This window comes from Thermobia domestica, unplaced genomic scaffold (genome assembly GCF_964235325.1).
Source record: "Thermobia domestica unplaced genomic scaffold, izTheDome1.hap1.1 HAP1_SCAFFOLD_1066, whole genome shotgun sequence".
In the NCBI taxonomy this organism is placed as follows: Eukaryota; Metazoa; Arthropoda; class Insecta; order Zygentoma; family Lepismatidae; genus Thermobia; species Thermobia domestica.
The window spans coordinates 24244-42795 of record NW_027656776.1 but is presented as its reverse complement, the minus strand read 5'-3'; the positions used below and the strand labels follow the sequence as shown (position 1 = coordinate 42795).

Genomic DNA, 18552 nt, shown 5'->3' with positions numbered 1-18552 from the left:
TGTCTCGAAATTGCGCTTTCCTATTGTTAAAAATACTATTGTGGGTACATCATTGCAAGTATTTTTTATTCACCTAGTACTGCAACACTGTACGTACAGGATACGTTTTTAAACTGATTAAAGATAATCAACATAAATAAACAAAATATCCATTGAAAACTTCATCGAATAATAAGAATTAGAATTTATTATTGTTTGCAATAATTTGAAACGAGTCAAAATTATGCCTTTTTCCTTGTCTTCAAGTCCATCATACGTGCATCATTCATTAACACTAGGTTAGTTGAATTGGATTGAACATACGTTTACGTATTCAGCTATGAAACACTTCAGAGAAATACATTTTTTGTTTTTTTCAGGTGAATCATATAATCATGATTACATTTTTTAAAATATAAGACACAAAAAAATGTATAATATTACTTAAATGTAGGATGAATTCATACATTTTCATTCTAAGAAGGGAATGAATCCTACTCGTACGAGAGAAGGAAATACTTTTTTTCTGTAGTTATTAGGTTCAAATAATTCTCGGAGAAAATTGGCTCCGGGGTTAAAATGTTCACGGTTCTCTCTCAAGTCTGCCCGTCCTACATTTGTGCTTCAGATAATCTTCGTGTTGTAGAATTAGATGTCAATATATTCGTTAAACTATTACGCTTAATTTGTTGGTTGCATTCAAGTCTACGTATTAGATGAAATTACATTATTACCATGCACTTACTCTTTATAACTCAGGAATCGAAATTGATACTCAAGGCTTTCCTAGAGGCAAAGGTTCACCAAAACAAAATAGTTTTTCTAAAAATGGTGCAGGACTTGTAATTGGAAGTCTTGAAGAAAGACCTGGAGCATATCAGAACATTCCTGGGGCAGTACATCAAATAGGTGCTTACAAAGGTAAGATATCATATATGTGCATTTCAGTATAGTAAGTTACTCTAAATTTATTAAATTACATGATTCTAAGGTCGTGAGCAGTCACAGTTATTCGGATATTGAAAACATTTTTGTTACCTTGCTGACGTTCTAACTAAACACCGTATCATTCAGCATTAGCGGATCCAGAAGGGTGGAGAGTGAGGGTGAAGAGAGATAATCGCCTCCTCTAATTAAAACGAACGTAGACTTGAGATACAAAATACAACGAATGTCTGAATTTGCTAGCATCCACATCTTCGATCCATATTTTAAAACAAGCAAAATATATATATATATATATATATATACAACAAAAGTTTTTACGCTTTAGACACGAAAGTCATAATAAGAACGACAGCGAAACATTTCTTCCCCATTTACATTCATCCCTTTATTTTTCCAATTGAAAGATCAAGTACGTTAGAAAGAAGCTTTGAAGAAATAGTATTACCCCTGAAGAACATCTTTTATCCTGAAATCTTTGTAAAACCAAGCTGTTGGGTATTCACATTAGCTTGTTTATAGTTCTTATCAATACCTTTTATGTTAAGATTCTTCGACACCACTTGATTTAAGAGAATTAACTACGAAGGTCTTTACAAAACCGAAAGGTTTGTCATTCAATGAACGCAGTACATTAGGATAGTTCATATTTATTTGACCTCTTTATCAGTTCCCTCACCACTTGAATATGATTTATTGTGCTGTAACCACTTAACAATCTAGCCTGTTCTTTTGATTAGATGAAGTATAACTGTTTTTCTAATTGCACCATTAATATTTCTTAAACTCAAGAAAATTTATAGGTCTACAATTACGTATGTATCATATTATTTATATCCTTTTGTAAGCAGTAGCATGGCCATGGCATTTCTTTTTCTCGACTACTTCATACACATTTTGCATTGATTTATTCCGCTTCTTTGCTAGCTTCCTTTAGCATGTCTGATGTAACATCATCTTCTAGTGGCTTTCCTAGCTCCAAGCTCCTTATAGCGTATGTAATCACTTGTTGCAGCACATTGTCGTCTCTGTTTCCTCTTCGTTTTCGCATTCCGTCACTGCAATTCATCACTTGAATTTAATTTGCTACATAATAGTTGAATCTTATTCAGTATTTCCTCATGGTTCTTAATAGTTACGCTCTCTTCCTTTTTCAGTTCTGCGATCTCCTTTCGTCCATTGTTTAGACTCTGCTTTACCTTCTATCACATTATCTTCAATTGTATTTTTCTTATTAGATTACTGTTGAGCTTTCTTATACTCGTATCTTCTGTAATGCATTTCCGTATTGTCTTAAAAAGTTCTACAGATTCTATTTTGGATGCCACACTGTCATTATCACTTTCATTTCTCTTCGTTTCTTCATTACTCAACGTATTTCTTTGGTAATTCTCTTCAAGGGTCTTCTTTGTTGTGATTTTTTCAATCTTCTCAACTGTGTCATCGGAGTTTTTCTTATCTCCTTGATAGCTTCTAAAATGTAATATCCTCTTCGAGTGAAGCAAAAAAAAAGTTGAAATACATTCCACTACTCTTAAATAATCATCCTTACTACAGACGTTCCTATCGCTCTACAAGCTTTCTGATCTTCAGATGTAGTTTACACCTTACCCTTCAATGGACATTCTGTCTTGAACCTGCTTAGAACATTGTAGACTTCAATCATATATTTCTGCTTGACATAATGCAATCAATTTCGTTTGTCCCTCCACTTGGAATTTCGTCGTGTAATTTTCTGCGGAATTCCTTTTGAGGGAATAATGCATAGCAGACATCTTTTCGGCCCCGGTGAATTTTATGAAAAGGTTTCCATGTTCATCTCGTTCGTCACATCCAGAATTTCCTATTGCTTTTTCATTTTGTTCTTCTTGCTTTATTCTGGTGTTGAAGTTTTCCGTGATAAACATTAGTCAATTATTTTTTCTTTTATTAAACTCATGAATTTCATCGTATAGGATTCTTCAACTTCCTTTTCTGTTCTTGTCGTGAAAGCCAGAAAATTATGTTTGGTATCTAACCAGAAGGATACCCGAACGCTGAGAATCACAAACGTGTAGAACTGCCGAATCTGCCACTTATAGCCATGTGTACTAATGAAGTTCAAATGAGCGTTCAAATGAACAAGTTTAAAATCGAACTTTCTAACTTGAACGTAGTTTAAGGAATACTGTTGCACCATTAAAAACCTAGAAACATGTCACCGAGTAAAGGTAAAATTGTTATGCTGGTTGCTCACATTCCATCATGGATAATTTGGCCGTAAACTTTAGAGGACAAGTGAAGAAGCTCGTAAATATTACTTACTAACACGTAAGCTCTATGTTCAAGAGGTGAACTAATAGCAATTGAATACAAACTAAATATCCAACGTGCCCAGTTTTAAATATATCAGACTGTACATAAAATACGTATATCATATTCGTTCGCTGTAGACTGTAAGTTTTCATTCATCATTTTCAATTAAAACGTCAGTGTGTATTCGATATCTTAAGCATTGTGAACTTATTTAATTTTCCAATTCTATTGAGTTCGAAAAGAGAAGTTTCTGGTTTGAAAATTTTGATTTTTTAAAAGTCAAAATGATTTTGATTTACCTATTTAGTCGAATTTAAGCCCCGCTTGAATATAAATACCCCCTATAAAAAACTGAGACGGTATTTAGAATCCGTTTATTATGCAGATATAAGCGTTTCCTATAACACCACTACAGAAAATGCATGCAACCACCGAACTAACGGCCCATCATTGGTTGCAACACCAGTAACTTGTTAGAAATATCCTTCCAGATAGAGTCATAGGTAAGTCATAGAAGGTAGGTAGTAGAGTCATAGAAGTATCCTTCCAGATAGCCTCTACCCATTCTGAGAAATACTGTGCTTGAACTTACATGGAATATTTTGAACTGAAAAAATACACAATCGGCAATAGAACTTTACGCGGTGGGAAATTTTCCAAATCTTTGTTTCGTTCGCATTATAGACCTAAATATAAATTAAAATTCATCTATTGGCATATCTAGCACTTGTCTAGAAACGATTTAGACATTAGAAGCGCCTGTCAAGAATTAAAGTACATTTTGGAATTAATGAAATGCTTATATTCGAGTAAATGCAATAATTATTTGTTTGTGTGTATGGTATTTATAATAACAACTCAATGATTAAGATCCAACTTTTGATCTTACTACTATGAATAGTATTTTTATTTTTTAAAATAAATATTTTTTTTTAGATTTAACTTAACAAAAAAGACAGGCAATTCATTTACTAAATATTTTTTAAAATTTATTATTACATCTTTCAGTATTTTAAAATTATCCCTTTCAGGTGAAGGAAGCAAACTAGAAAATATCTCTTTTGGAGTGATAGCTATAGTTATTGCTGTCATGCTATGGCTTATTATCGGCTGCATCTTCATTGTGATGCGCTGTCTTCAGAAGAAAAAGTAAGTAGCAGTTCTTAAAACTGTGAAAAATAGTGATAAACACTTGTTACACTTTCCCCTATACAATAATACTAAAAAAAATGAAGAAGAGTAGTAGAAAAATGACGGTTCTGCGCCACTGAGTTCGAACCCATTTCGTCAGTCCCGCCTGAAGCAGAGAAAGACTTTCCTAGTGCTGCCTGATACGCGATGTCAGACGACCCAGGTACGAGTCGAGAAATTGAGTCCTCCGTTACACCGTTGAGTCCTCTTCTTAGGGGTATATTCGTTTTCTTTTATGAGCACTTTTTCAACCCCTATATAACATAGCAGAGAATATGTAAGGCCCGTACGTCCATAACCCGCGTACCATCCAGCTATGGAAAACTGAACAGCCCGAAAACTCATTCTCTTTTATGACCACATTTTAAGGGTGTATTCGTTCTCTTTTATGACCACTTTTTTCAACTCCTATTTTAACATAACAGAAATTACTTAACACAATGAACACATAATACAATCAGATATTACACAGAGACTACGAACATAGCAGAGCTAATAAAAGACTATGAACACATTTTCCAATACCTATATAACATAGCAGAAATTCCATTGGACTACGAACACGTAGCAGACATAATAAAAGAGTTTGACTTACTTTTCCACCCCTATTTTAAGATAGCAAAAATTACATAAGACTATGAGCACACAGACGACGAACGCACTCCTATGTAACATAGCAAAAGACTACTAACATAACAGAGAATAATGGGGCTGTTCCCGTTCCCTTTCATGAGCAATTTTTTCAACCCGTATTTTAACACAGCAGAAATTAACAATGAACATATTTTTCAACCTTTATTTTAACACAGCAGAGATTACACAGAGATTACGAACACCTATTTTCTCCACTGCCTATGTATAAAAGAGTATGGCCTATTTTTAACTCCTATTTAATACAGCAGAGAATATGAACCAACAGCAGGATTCTACTAGTTCACTTTTATCAACCCCTATATAACAGCAGAAATTACACAAGCATTCATGTAGTACTACATGTTCCAAAAGCACTGACCATCGAGGTCAAAGGTCAAATTTTTAAACCCGATTAACTCGCAAACGGAGTAACGTATTGAGGTGTTGTTTCCACATTTAGTAATAGGTCATCAAGTACTATATGTTCCAAAAGCACTGACCATCGAGGTCAAAGGTTAAATATTTAAACTCGAGTAACTCGTAAACGAAGCAACGTGTTGAGATGGCCTTTCCACATTTAGTAATAGGTCATCAACTACTACACGTTCCAAAACTCTGACCATCGAGGTGAAAGATCAAATATTTAAACGTAAATAACTCGCAAACGGAGCAACGTATTGAAGTGCTGTTTACACATTTAGTAATAGGTCATCAGGTACTATATGTCCCAAAAGTACTGACCATCGAGCTCAAAGGTCAATATTTGAACTCAAATAACTCGTAAACGGAACCACATATTAAGGTGCTGTTTCCACATTTAATAATATGTCATCAACTACTACATGTTCCAAAGGTGCTGATCATCGAGATCAAAGGACAAATATTTAATCGTAAATAACTCGCAAACGGAACGGCGGATAAATTTGTGTGAGCTAGTCAATTTTGTACCAATAAATTTTAATTAGCTATTAAATTTTGTAACAACCAGAAAAAACCGAAGGATCATTTGAACTAGTTGAGCATTTTATACCATTTTGTACTATTTAAACAAACGAAGCGATTAATTTGTACAAACCAAAAGAAAAAGCGAAAAAATGCCATTTTAACTAACTGAGAATTTTATAACTTTTGTACTCTTTAAACAAACGAAGCGATAAATTTGAGTGGTGTACTTAGTTTTGTAACAACCAGAAAGAAACCCGAAGAAGGGCCATTTTAACTAGATAAGTATTTTATACCCTTTTTTACTATTTAAACAAAGGAATAAATTTGAGTGACCCGTTCAATTTTGTACCAACGAAAAATGCCATTTTAACTAGATCAGAATTTTTGTGCCTTTTTGTACTAACCTAAAAAGACGGAGAAGGTCCATTTTAACTAGTTGAGAATTTTATATCTTCTTGTACTATTTAAATAGAGGAAGGAATATATTTCAGTGGTCTATTCAATTTTGTACCAACGAGAAATGCCATTTTTAAGTAGCCAAGAATGTCTTGACTATTCTGTACTATTTAAACAAAGAAAGGGATAAATTTGAGTAACCTATTCAATTTTGTACCAACGAGAAATGCCATTTTAACTAGCTGAGAATTTTATATCATTTTGTACTGCTCAAATAAACGAAGGAATAAATTTGAGTGGTATATTCAATTTTGTAACAACCAGGAAAACCGAAGAAGGACCATCTTAACTAGCTGAGTATTTTAAACCACTTTGTACTATTAAATAAGCAAAGAAATAAATTTGTACTAACCAGAAAAATCAAAAAAGGACCATTTTAACTGGCTCAGAAGTTCTATGCCATTTTGTACTATTTATACAAACGAAGGGATAACTTTGTAAGTGAGCTTTTCACTTTTGTAGCAAGAAGAACCATTTCAACTAACTCAGAATTTTATATCATTTTGTACTACTCAAATAAACGAAGGAATAAATTTGTACTTACCAGAAAAGGCAAAGAAGGATAATTTTAATTAGCTCAGAATTTTATACCTTTTTGTGCTATTCAAATAATCGAAGGAATAAATTTAAGTAGTCTGTTTTATTTTTGTACCAATCAGAAGAAAAGCAAAGTAGGTCCATCTTAACAAGCTCAACATTTTATACCTTTTTGTGCCATTTAAAAAATGAATAAATAAATTCGGGTGTCCTATTTCCTTCTGTACAAACGAGAAAAAGGATCATTTTAACTGGCTTAGAACTTTATACCTTTCGTAATATTTAAACAAACGAAGTGTAAAATTTTTGTAATCTATTTAGTTTTGTACCAAACAGTAAAAAGCAAAGAAATACCATTTAACTAATTAATAATTTTTGTCCGACACAAATAAACAAAGGAATAAATTTAAACTAACCAGAGAAAGCGAAGAAAGACCATTTTAACTAGCTCAGCATGTTATACCTTTTTGTGCTACTCAAACAAATTAAGCAATAAATTTGAGTTTCTTATTTCCTTTTGTACCAACGAGCAAAAAAGCGAAGAAGAATCATTTTAACCAGCTCAGTATTTTATACCTTTTCCACTATTTAAACAAACGAAGGGATAAATTTGTACCACCTAGAAGAAAAACCGAAAAAATGCTATTTTAACTAACTGAGAATGTTATAACTCTTGTACTACGCAAATAAAGGAAGGAATAAATTTGTACCAACCAGCCATTTCAAATAGCTCAGAATTTCTGCACCTTTTGTACTACTCAAATAAACGAAGAAATAAATCTGAGTGGTCTATTCTATTTTTGTACCAATAAGAAGAAAAGCAAAGAAGGTCCATTTTAACTAGCTCGCCACTTTATACCTTTTTGTTCTATTCAAATAAACGAAGGGTTAAATTTGAGTGACCTATTCAATTTTGTACCAATGAGAAATGCCATTTTGACCAGCTCAGAATTTCTGTATCTTTTTGTGCTTATCAAATAAACGAACAAGTAAATTACTACTAACGAGTAAAAGCGAAGAAGTTTCATTTTAACTATCATGAGCATTTCAAAAAATTGCTCATGAAAGGGAACGAGAACAGCACCATTATTCTCTGTTATTGAATAGTCTTTTGCTATGTTACATAGGAGTGCGTTCGTAGTCTGTGAGCTCATAGTCTTATGTAATTTTTGCTATCTTAAAATAGGGGTGGAAAAGTAAGTCAAACTCTTTTATTATGTCTGCTACGTGTTCGTAGTCCAATGGAACTTCTGCTATGTTACATAGGTATTGGAAAATGTGTTCATAGTCTTTTATTAGCTCTGCTATGTTCGTAGTCTCTGTGTAATATCTGATTGTATTATGTGTTCATTGTGTTAAGTAATTTCTGTTATGTTAAAATAGGAGTTGAAAAAAGTGGCCATAAAAGAGAACGAATACACCCTTAAAATGTGGTCATAAAAGAGAATGAGTTTTCGGGCTGTTCAGTTTTCCATAGCTGGATGGTACGCGGGTTATGGACGTACGGGCCTTACATATTCTCTGCTATGTTATATAGGGGTTGAAAAAATGCTCATAAAAGAGAACGAATACATCCGTACAAAGTGGTCTAAAAGGGAACTAATACGCCCCTTAAAAAGGGTCGTAAAAGAGAACGAATACACCCCTGTAACTGAGGACTCAATTTCCCGACTCGTACCTGGGTCGTCTGACATCGCGTATCAGGCGGCACTGGGAAAGTCTTTCTCTGCTTCAGGCGGGACTGACGAAATGGGTTCGAACTCAGTGGCGCAGAACCGTCATTTTTCTACTACTAAGAGGTAATAAGAATGTAGCTCGAGGATCGCTAGATAACGAATATAATCTTTATGTGCAGTAGTAAACATACTTCAGAACCAACATTCAATTGTTCTCAATTTTTTAACTTCATAAATAGTTTAAATATATTTTGTATGAAAGGAAATAGTGGAGCACGCTTAGCACTATGTTTTCCTAATTAATTTTAATAATTAATTTTGAAAGGGTATCGACAAAATATTCTTGCTTTGCGTTTAAACCTTCTCGAGGGTCATCCACGTCGTTTGAGGGTGAATATAATGCTATTTATAGAGTGTACTTCTTTTGTTGATTAGTACAGACAGACCATTTTGTGCTGGAAAACATACGGAACTCATTTGTACACACCAGAATTGACAATTTAATCATCAGGTTGCAGGGTCCTCTCGCGTTAACTACTGAAATGTAACAGCTTGGAATTCATATACAATACCCATTTTTTACCACACTACAAAACTTATATAAAAATGTGAAGAGATTAGTGAAGAACATATACCGAGACTTGAAAGCTGTTATTAACTGTCATTTTGTACCCTTTCAGAAAGCTTCCACCATTTACCAATTCGGTTTAAATACAACCAGTTTCCTCATTTACCTAAAACCTTGTCAGTTACTGGAAAGTCCGGCTTGTATCCGATTCAATTGCAGTTGTCAATGAATAATCGACAATGGCTAATGATCATACTGTATGGAGCACATCATTCAAAGAACTCTTGCCTCAATGAAAATGTTTTAAACCACTTTCAGGCTGTTTTTAAGTTATAACATTTTTTGTCAACGTCCTGTATCATTTTAAGCTATAAAACAACATTTGGGCACAGCTTGTGCTCACAAAACGAGCCCGAATAATAGATGTTTCTACATCCATGGTAGGGTGATGTCGTTTGGCACTGCAAACATATTATTCAAATAGGGAACTCAACCAAAATAACTAAGATGTGCCCTTTTCACGTCCTGTCCGTAAGCTCTGTGTTGTTTCCCATCATAAGTCATTTGGGCTGTGCAAGTGACACATTGGAAAGTATGCAAACATTTTTGGTTACGGTATCTGATAATTAAATTGATGCAAATTACACAAAGAATCAAAGAGATGTCTTATCATGATTAGATGTTTAATCATACATATCAAATATAATTTTACTCAATAATGAGCCTGTTTTTGGGTTCTGCAAGGGGTATTGTAGCTGCTGAGTACAATAGTGTCTTGTATGGTAACGGTGCCAGCAAAACATGCTTACTTTTGAAAGTAGAGTCCAAATTTAACATAGTTTCCTTTAAAATATTGAAGACAATCTTACGCAAGGTAATTAAAACTTAACTCAAAACTTCCGACGACATTGCATGTAGCTAATAGCCTACTCATTTCTGATGTATGAAAAAGTAGTTTCCTTCCCTTAAGAAAAACTTTTGCCTCGGCTCTTCCATTTAATAAACTAAATGTATTTAAAATTCACAAACTTCAATGTAGAGAATATTTACATATGGACCAGACACGTAGCCAGGATTTCGTGAAGCAGGGATCCGTGACATGAAATACTGTGATCATCACACCAGGGGGTCGATCATTCTAAACTATGTATTTTATTGGAACATATATTGGTTCGTTTAGTCAGGATTTCGTAACGGGGGAGGGTGATATGAAATTCTGAAGGCTCAGAAGCTTGATGAATGTAAACTACTTTACTATCAACATATATTAGTTTGTTAGGACGATAAAGTGAGGATATGCTGGTAGGTATTTTAATAACAAACTATGAAGAAATTTCGAGTAATAAAAGAATAAAAAAGTATTGAAAAAGATTTTACAATATTTACGTTCCTTTCTTTGTTCATTCAAATATAACAATTTTCCTTTCATTACGATCTCAACTATTATGAAAAGTACATATTCACTATTATAAAAAGTACATACTCAATAATGTCTTGTAAAATATTTTACAATATCTGCGTTCCTTTTTCTGTTGAATCAAATTCTAATGGAACTCCTTTTCCATATAAATTTTTGTTTATATTATTCCGGCAACTACTGTCGGTTCCAAATGACAGGTTAAAGGAGCAGTAGAAAATTGTTTTTGAAATAACATGTTTGATTTTGCAAGGATGCGATGACGAAAAATTATGATAAAAGATGTCCACGCTGTTACTTAACGGCACTATGCTTTCGGAAGCTTGAAATCTCCCTGACTAATAGCAGAAATTCTGAGAATTCTGTAACTTTTCTAGAAATTTCAAATTTCCTGACTCTACCAGGTTATCTCGCTCACCTCGCCACCATGTATTGCAAGTAATACAAATCTCCTCATAAGAAAAAGTAACCAAAAGCTTCCTGTAGCTTTTTTTATTTTTATCGCTGATCCTTCTTTTTCTAATTTCATTCGGTTTCATCCTTCCTTATTTTTTCATTTCGTGTCTCGAAGGGGGGAGGGTCCGGATCCCCCTTCGCTACGTGCCTGATATGGACAACTACCTTCAGTTCAATGCTATTATAGTAACGTCAAGGTAATAATCAATGCATTCAAAAGTTTACTGAGAGACATAGTTTACAGTTACTATTCAAATTTAAAATACAAAACAGTGTTCACTAATTAGCGGTAGCCTATGTCAATTGCATTTGTAATGAGTATGGAAATTTACATATTTTATTTAATACCCTTTCTTTCAAGAAGTACTATTGAATAAATTACTATTTTCTTTGTTACAGATCGCTTTACGGACCTCAAGGTGAGTCTAGTGAATTAATTCAATAAGAATCAATAAGATTGACTCATTGTATGATATTTTAATTAGAAGATATTTATTTCGAGATAAATATAGAATAATAATTATTTTTAAAACTTCAGACAAGAAAGAAGAAAATATGTGTAATTTGTACGATGGAAAAAGGTTTCAAAATATAGATAATGAGTCTGCTATTGACCAAAATTACATGTGTCCATTCTCGATACCATGATTGTGGAAGATGTGTGCAAATTATACTGCAACGGATATTCATAACATGTACCAAAGATCAGGTAATCACGAACTTCATTTACTAGACAAGTCCCTGTTGGAAAGAAGTTAAAGTATTAGTGTATCTTGAGAGAAGTATATGTTAAAGCGCATATAAAACAGTGAGAAAATGGTAAAGAAGAGAAGAAAACTTTGTAACATACAATATATTATTCAATTAAAAAATAATACGGAAATACTATTTTTTCTGTCCCAAACGCACACTTGTAGTCCACACAAATCGAAGACAAAAAGTAATCAATGACATCAGCTGCAAGGTGTTCTCGACGAAGACAAACATTATAGGGGTCTATAGTAGGAACTTAATCATATGGTGTAAATAGTAGCTATAAAAGAGAACATAGGTAGGCATTACATAGAGTAATCTAATATTTACGAAGTTATTCAAAACAATAATTTCGTAATTTCATAGTGCGATCTCGTTAACTTTTTTAATAAGTGTAATTTTTACAATATTATTATAGTTGCAACTTTAATAGTTGTGAACAGCTTAAAAAGTACATATCATAGACCCGACAACGCAATGTAATTTTGAAAATATAAACTAAACAGCTTAAAAATTAGCGCAGCCAAATTAGGTTTCAATATACAAGCTGCAGCACATAGGTGAGTACTGAAACACGTATATTACCAATGTGCAGTAAACAAATAAGTTGATCGGCTAGTGTCACCATTCAAAATAAGTGAAAAGGGAGATTACTGTCTTCCACATCAAGAAAATATTTGTAGGAGTTTTCTATGCATACCAGTACGTCCACTTTCATAGTAACCACACAAATGTACTAACAGGCACTCTTAATTCTCTTATGATATGTAGCTTTTTGTTTAAATAGAAAAACATCCTGAAGTGACCACAACATACATGGATAACGACGTTTTTCCTATATTAAAAGAAAAAGATCTACTAACGTATAAATTATCATACACTAAAATACAGTAAAAACATGCGTTTATTCTTGTTGTGCCCCCTTTTTGTGCGTTATAGCAAATTAAGTTTTGTGTTTTTAGAATTTGTGACTCCTATCCTTAGATTGAGAATTTAGATCATGTGTCCTCCAACAAACTACGACTAACAACTCAAATCAACCTTTCAAATACCAAATAACATTAAAATAACCAAATTTCCTCTTGTTATTTAATCTGAGCTATTTATAGTGCCACTTCGTGTAACAAGAGACAACTTTTTGACGAGAATAGTAATTAGTCTATTCATGAAAAAAATTACTAAATACCAAGATCAACATTGCAAAAGTTGCCATAGTGCAGGTAGGGGTAAGAACACTAAATAAAGTACTTGCAAATGGACACACTTAAGCAGTTTCAACATAGCAAATTAAACGGAACGAAACTCCAGGCGATGTGCATATATCAAAGCTCCGGAACGAACTGCTTTTAGCATAAAATCTAAATCAGAAGATGTTGTTTACTTGTTCCTCTTAACCATGAGTTAAAATCTATTCACTTACCCTTTCATTCTATTACCAATCAAGGGAAAATTACATTGTTGCTTCCCAAATTGAATAAGAGCTAGACTTTCCTACAAAAATTAAGTGTCCATTAAAAAGGTCCTGATAGGTTATAATCCGTAATAATTAAATTATCAGAAATATCTAGAGAATGGAAACTTAAATGTATACACTACTCCAAAAGTGCATTACCACCTGCAATTCTTCTTTTCCTGCAATAGTACGCAACCTCAAAAGCTCCGCCGTTGGGTTGGTTGAGAATTAGAAAGGCGTTGGACCAAACCTCAATTTTGTTACAAATATATCAGTGTGGCAAACTGCAGATAAGAGAATAAAATAAATTGTTAAGAACGACGATTTTATTATCGTGAAGGCAATGGATCACAGAGTTACAAAATTATATTTCTTAAGCAATTCAAACAAGATGAATGGTAAAAAAAAAAAAAAAACAGATATCAGAGGGAAACATTTCTCTCTTTTTAAAAAAACAGAACTCGTACAGAAAAGGAAAAAGTTGCATAATGAAAAGGTTTAATATAAAAGCCTAACAACACAAAACAAACATGCATACGAAACGGAAAGAGAGACAAACAGAATAAGGGACATCGCTGGCGTACCAGACTTCCGGGCCTCCCATGGAAAATAAAGCGATAGGACCATACTTGTAAACACAATTCTTATATTATTATTATTATTATTATTATTATTATTATTATTAAAAACTCGTTCCCTTTTCAAAATCTCTAACTCTGCCTAAGAGCATATCTGCATATAGCGGTCATGTGTGCACATTTTGTCAATGAGCGATCCCAAAGGCCAATAGGGATGAAAATCTCAAAGAGAGAGGAACAGAAACTTTCTTATGATAAATTCTAGTTCAATGTTCGAAGCAGTTGCTTTAGGCAGATGCTTTTTTGTTTCTTTTTTCCGAGAACAGAAAAGTTCTGGTGCCTAAGAAATTATACTATATAATATTCCAAATTTGCAAGTGGATTTATTTACATTGCAATTTGTGGTAATAAAAAATATTATAAGACATTATTGTAAAAAGTAAGTTTTATTTTTTCATTCATTGCAAGTCTTTGGAGTCCCCTATACCTCGCCCTTCCCGAATATCGATATAAAAAATCAGGATGATATATCGATGTCGATATATTTGCGACATCGAATGTTGATTTATGACAATATCGGTATCAACGATAGCGATATATGGACATATCGTACACATTGAAATATACTAGAATCAATAATCAAAATCTAAATATATCCTTCCATTTCTGTATGCAAGTTTGAGAGGGAAGGAAGTGACCTCGAATAAAAAATTTTAATCCAAAAATGGTAAAATAAAACTAGTTATACTTCCGACTTAATGGAAAACTATTACTGTAATTTATCTTTTACTGCTGTTTCTGATTGTCGTCACAAATTAGCGGCAGTACACATACTTTAAGTAGTATAGCAATATAATTTTTAAAGTTTCTCTTTGTTGATAAAAATCTTAGTTTGGCATTTATTAAAAGCAATATGGCAGGGTGTAGAGGTAGAAAAGAGGGAACCTTTAATATTACTGTTGCCACCTATAAAAGTGAAAACTATGTTCAACACTGACTACTTATAAATCAAGAAAATTTTAGATAAAAGAACGAAATAGCTACACCTTTTCAAAAGTAAAATTAATGTAATTACTAAAGAACACATTCATTGAAAAACTCAGGGGTAGCAAGTGTACCCTGTTAAATCTGCTTGATAGCATTCGAGTCCAAATTCAAGTAAAGTTAAGGCGTGGGAGACCCAGGTTCCATTCCCCGAGGGAGCTTATGTGATTTGGATTTCAGTTAATCAGTAGGTCCACGTTTCATATAACCTCACTGCTGAAAGGGACGTTAAACTCAAGTAAAGTTAAAACAATGAGAAAGTTTTCAATTGTTTTGGTGTATGCAATTCCACGTTAAATGAAACTACATATTTGGTCCGGATGCTCTAGGAGCGTATGTGTGATGCGATGCTAATGGAATGAGTGTCAAATCTGGAGCTGAGGAAATAAATATGCATTAATATGTTATACAAACAATCACATAAAATAATATCCCAAATTGTGACATGAAGACTCGGAAATAGAGCATCATCTCGAAGCCGCTTCGCGATTCGGTTACAATAGCATGCAACTATCGGTCCGTGTGTACGCGGCGGCGGGACACAACTCACCAGGGCCCACACTAAGTGCTCCGAGTGGGTCCTCGGCGTCATGTCGATACTCACGATCCGTTTCTGATGTGCAGGATGAACCGAGATCATTGAATAACACAGCTACATTAAAAAATACAGCCATAACCATAATTTAAAAATCAGTGAAACAACTTTATCGATATGAAACTTAAGTGCATTATAGAAAAGTGTAGTGCTTAGTGAAAGTGATGTGTGTATATATAGTGGTTATTAACAGGGGAAACCGTGACACATGAAAGGAACACACACACACACACACACACACACACACACACAGAGCTGAAAATCATTTAGGTGAGAAAACAAGATTAGGAAGAGAATCAGCAGTAAGGAGACATCGAAATTATCTGACTGGAGGTAAGAGCATAACAGAAAAATTTTATCGTGTTATTTTAATGAACCCTTAAAACTAATAAGACGAAAATAAAAAATGGAGATTTTGGAGAAATATTAAACAATTGTCAACATAATATATATTATAATTTAGGTAGTAGCTAAATAGTAAACAAATTTTGTAAAATAATATGATAATAAAATTAGATGGGAATTATATAGTAATTAAATTTTTGTTAGTCAATATGTATAATTGATTGCGAAAGATTAGATTGATCAAGTTCTCTTTGTTTTTCTTTTTGTTTCTAAAATTTTTGTTTTGTTTTGTTTGCTTGTTCATTGTTGTTGGATTTTGAGTGTTGTGGTTCGTCTTCCCACCCTTTCCTTGTTCCCTTTCTTCCTTCCAATTATCGTAAATAAAGGATGATTAAAAAGGCTAAAGAAAAATAAAATGCGATGATGGCAGCCCGTTTTGTTAAAGTCTTCAGATGGCGAAACTACAGAGACGGATCTGAGCAGTAAAAAAAATGATAATGGAAGCATCGTCACAGTATCCAATAAACCAAACTTTTCAAGGAGGGTTGTCTCAAGATTATATATATATATATATATATATATATATATATATATATATATATATATATAGATAGATAGATAGATAGATATAGATATATATATATAGATATAGATAGATAGATAGATAGATAGATAGATAGATAGATAGATATAGATATAGATATATTGAAAGTAGTTGAAAAGGTGCGTAATGCAGAAATGCTATTTTATTGCGTGTGAACTTGATTCTTCTAGAAAGACAAGGTCTGACTACACATATTAGCATCCTTTATCATCATTATATTGAAACCCAATTGCAAATCGAGGGGATAAACCATAGTTTGCCACTTTACCCAGTGTAAAGATAGTAGGATTGAAACCCATTTTATACAGTGTATACCTGAGCGTCAAGGGGGGTTATAGCTCCTATAGCCCTCCCCTTGGATCCGCGTCTGTTGAAGACAATTCATATTTCGTAACATTCACAGACGGCACGATCAAGCACTGAATCTAATGAAAACTTAGTACGTAATATTTATCGAGTGTTTGCACTTCTCCTATTAAAGCTCATAGTATAGGCTATCATAATAAAATTGTCACCCATGTAGTGTGTGCTAATGTAATTAATGATATAAAAAGTATTTTGTTTTAAAACAAAACGAAACGATTCAGCTGGACTCGAACTGCCGAGTAGAAGAGATGCAATTTATTAAATCGTCTTGCAACCCACGTGGCCACGCACTTATGTTACATTCTTCACCTTTCATGCCATCTAAAATATAGACTAATCTTAAATTCGCATTGCATTCTTCACCTTTCATGGTATGTAAAGTATAGGCTAATATTAAATTCGCATTATATTCTTCCCCTTTCATGGTATCTAAAGTAAAGGCTAATATTAAATTTGCATTATATTCTTCACCTCTCATGGTATCTAAAGTATAGGCTAATCTTAAATTCGCATTGCCGATTTGGATTTTGTAACAAGAATTACTATGTTGCAACTTAATTTGGATGTAAAATTCTTTCTTAATTAGCATTTAAGGACTTTGCAATGTGCATTAAAATCAGAACAACAGAAATATAGTGAAATCTCAGTTTCAAATTTCACGTCTACCTTGATTCTCAATATATTTGATTTCATTTCTTTCAATGTTGATAGGAGACGGAAGTTGCAATTGATTTCAATTTTTCGCTTATATCATCTTTAATTCCCACTATTTGTGTATAAAATTTTAAAGAAATATTAGTTACTAAGTTCTCTCTCTCATGAACACTCAAAAAAAGTTATTGCGGAAAAATGTAAGTTACAGCATACGTGCCATTTAATTTGGACACAGTTGTATGTAGGACTTAAACTTTAGAAGCAATCCCATGCCGTAAGCGTCGGAGGAGAACCGATGAGGAACTAGCGACATATCTCCAAATATTTGCTACCCCGCAGCGAAGATCAGCGTTGGCCTCACTTCTGTTTTAAAAATTATACTACCAGTGGCCCACTAGCGGAAGAGACGCGACGAATCGCCAATCAATCAAAATATTATTCCCCCAAAACATGTTCAATTGCCTATATGCGTAATTTGTTTACATTAAAATGAGTTAAAAACATTATAAAACAGGAAAACAAGTATTATCTCCTGTCTCCTTTATTTCTATTCTCAATTGTCTGTGTGTTTGAAATAAGGCATAATTACAGACGAACATCTACTCGCAATATTTAAAAGATATTAAATTATAATATTTTTAAAAGTAGATATGAAGTTGAAGTGGTTGGAACCTGCGACCCTCTTACTCGTAAACCGAAACACCACCTATTGCGCCACGAAGCCAACGTGAAATACTGACCACAACAAATGTACAGTGATATAATAAGGTCTGCAATTGAAAAGAATATTACAATTTCTCGGTCCTTCTAGCTCGATGGCATTACACATACCTAGATACTTTCTACAATATTTCTTGGCATTTGTTAATTTACATCAGTGAAGAGAATTGTTTGTATTACGAAAATGTACTATAAACATTGTGAATTGGGTAAGACTCGAACTGCCAACAGTAGGAAGTGAACACTCAGAAAGTAAGGAGTGACTTCCTTACCAATACGCTAAGAACACGACTGTTGGAGAGTTATTTTTCAGGTGTTGGTGTGACGCGTAGAAAACGTATG

At 33.4% G+C, this 18552-nt stretch overlaps 1 protein-coding gene across 1 annotated transcript in view; it reads left to right on the top strand.

The window, feature by feature from the left end:
* Positions 1 to 695: 695 nt before the first annotated feature.
* The window catches only part of LOC145677585 (uncharacterized), a 30165-nt gene continuing 12308 nt past the window's right edge, over positions 696 to 18552 (top strand). The window contains exons 1-3 of the mRNA XM_081748046.1: positions 696 to 900; positions 4251 to 4368; positions 11498 to 11517. Coding sequence (XP_081604172.1) covers positions 696 to 900; positions 4251 to 4368; positions 11498 to 11517 — 343 coding nt within the window. The remainder of the gene's footprint in view (positions 901 to 4250; positions 4369 to 11497; positions 11518 to 18552) is intronic.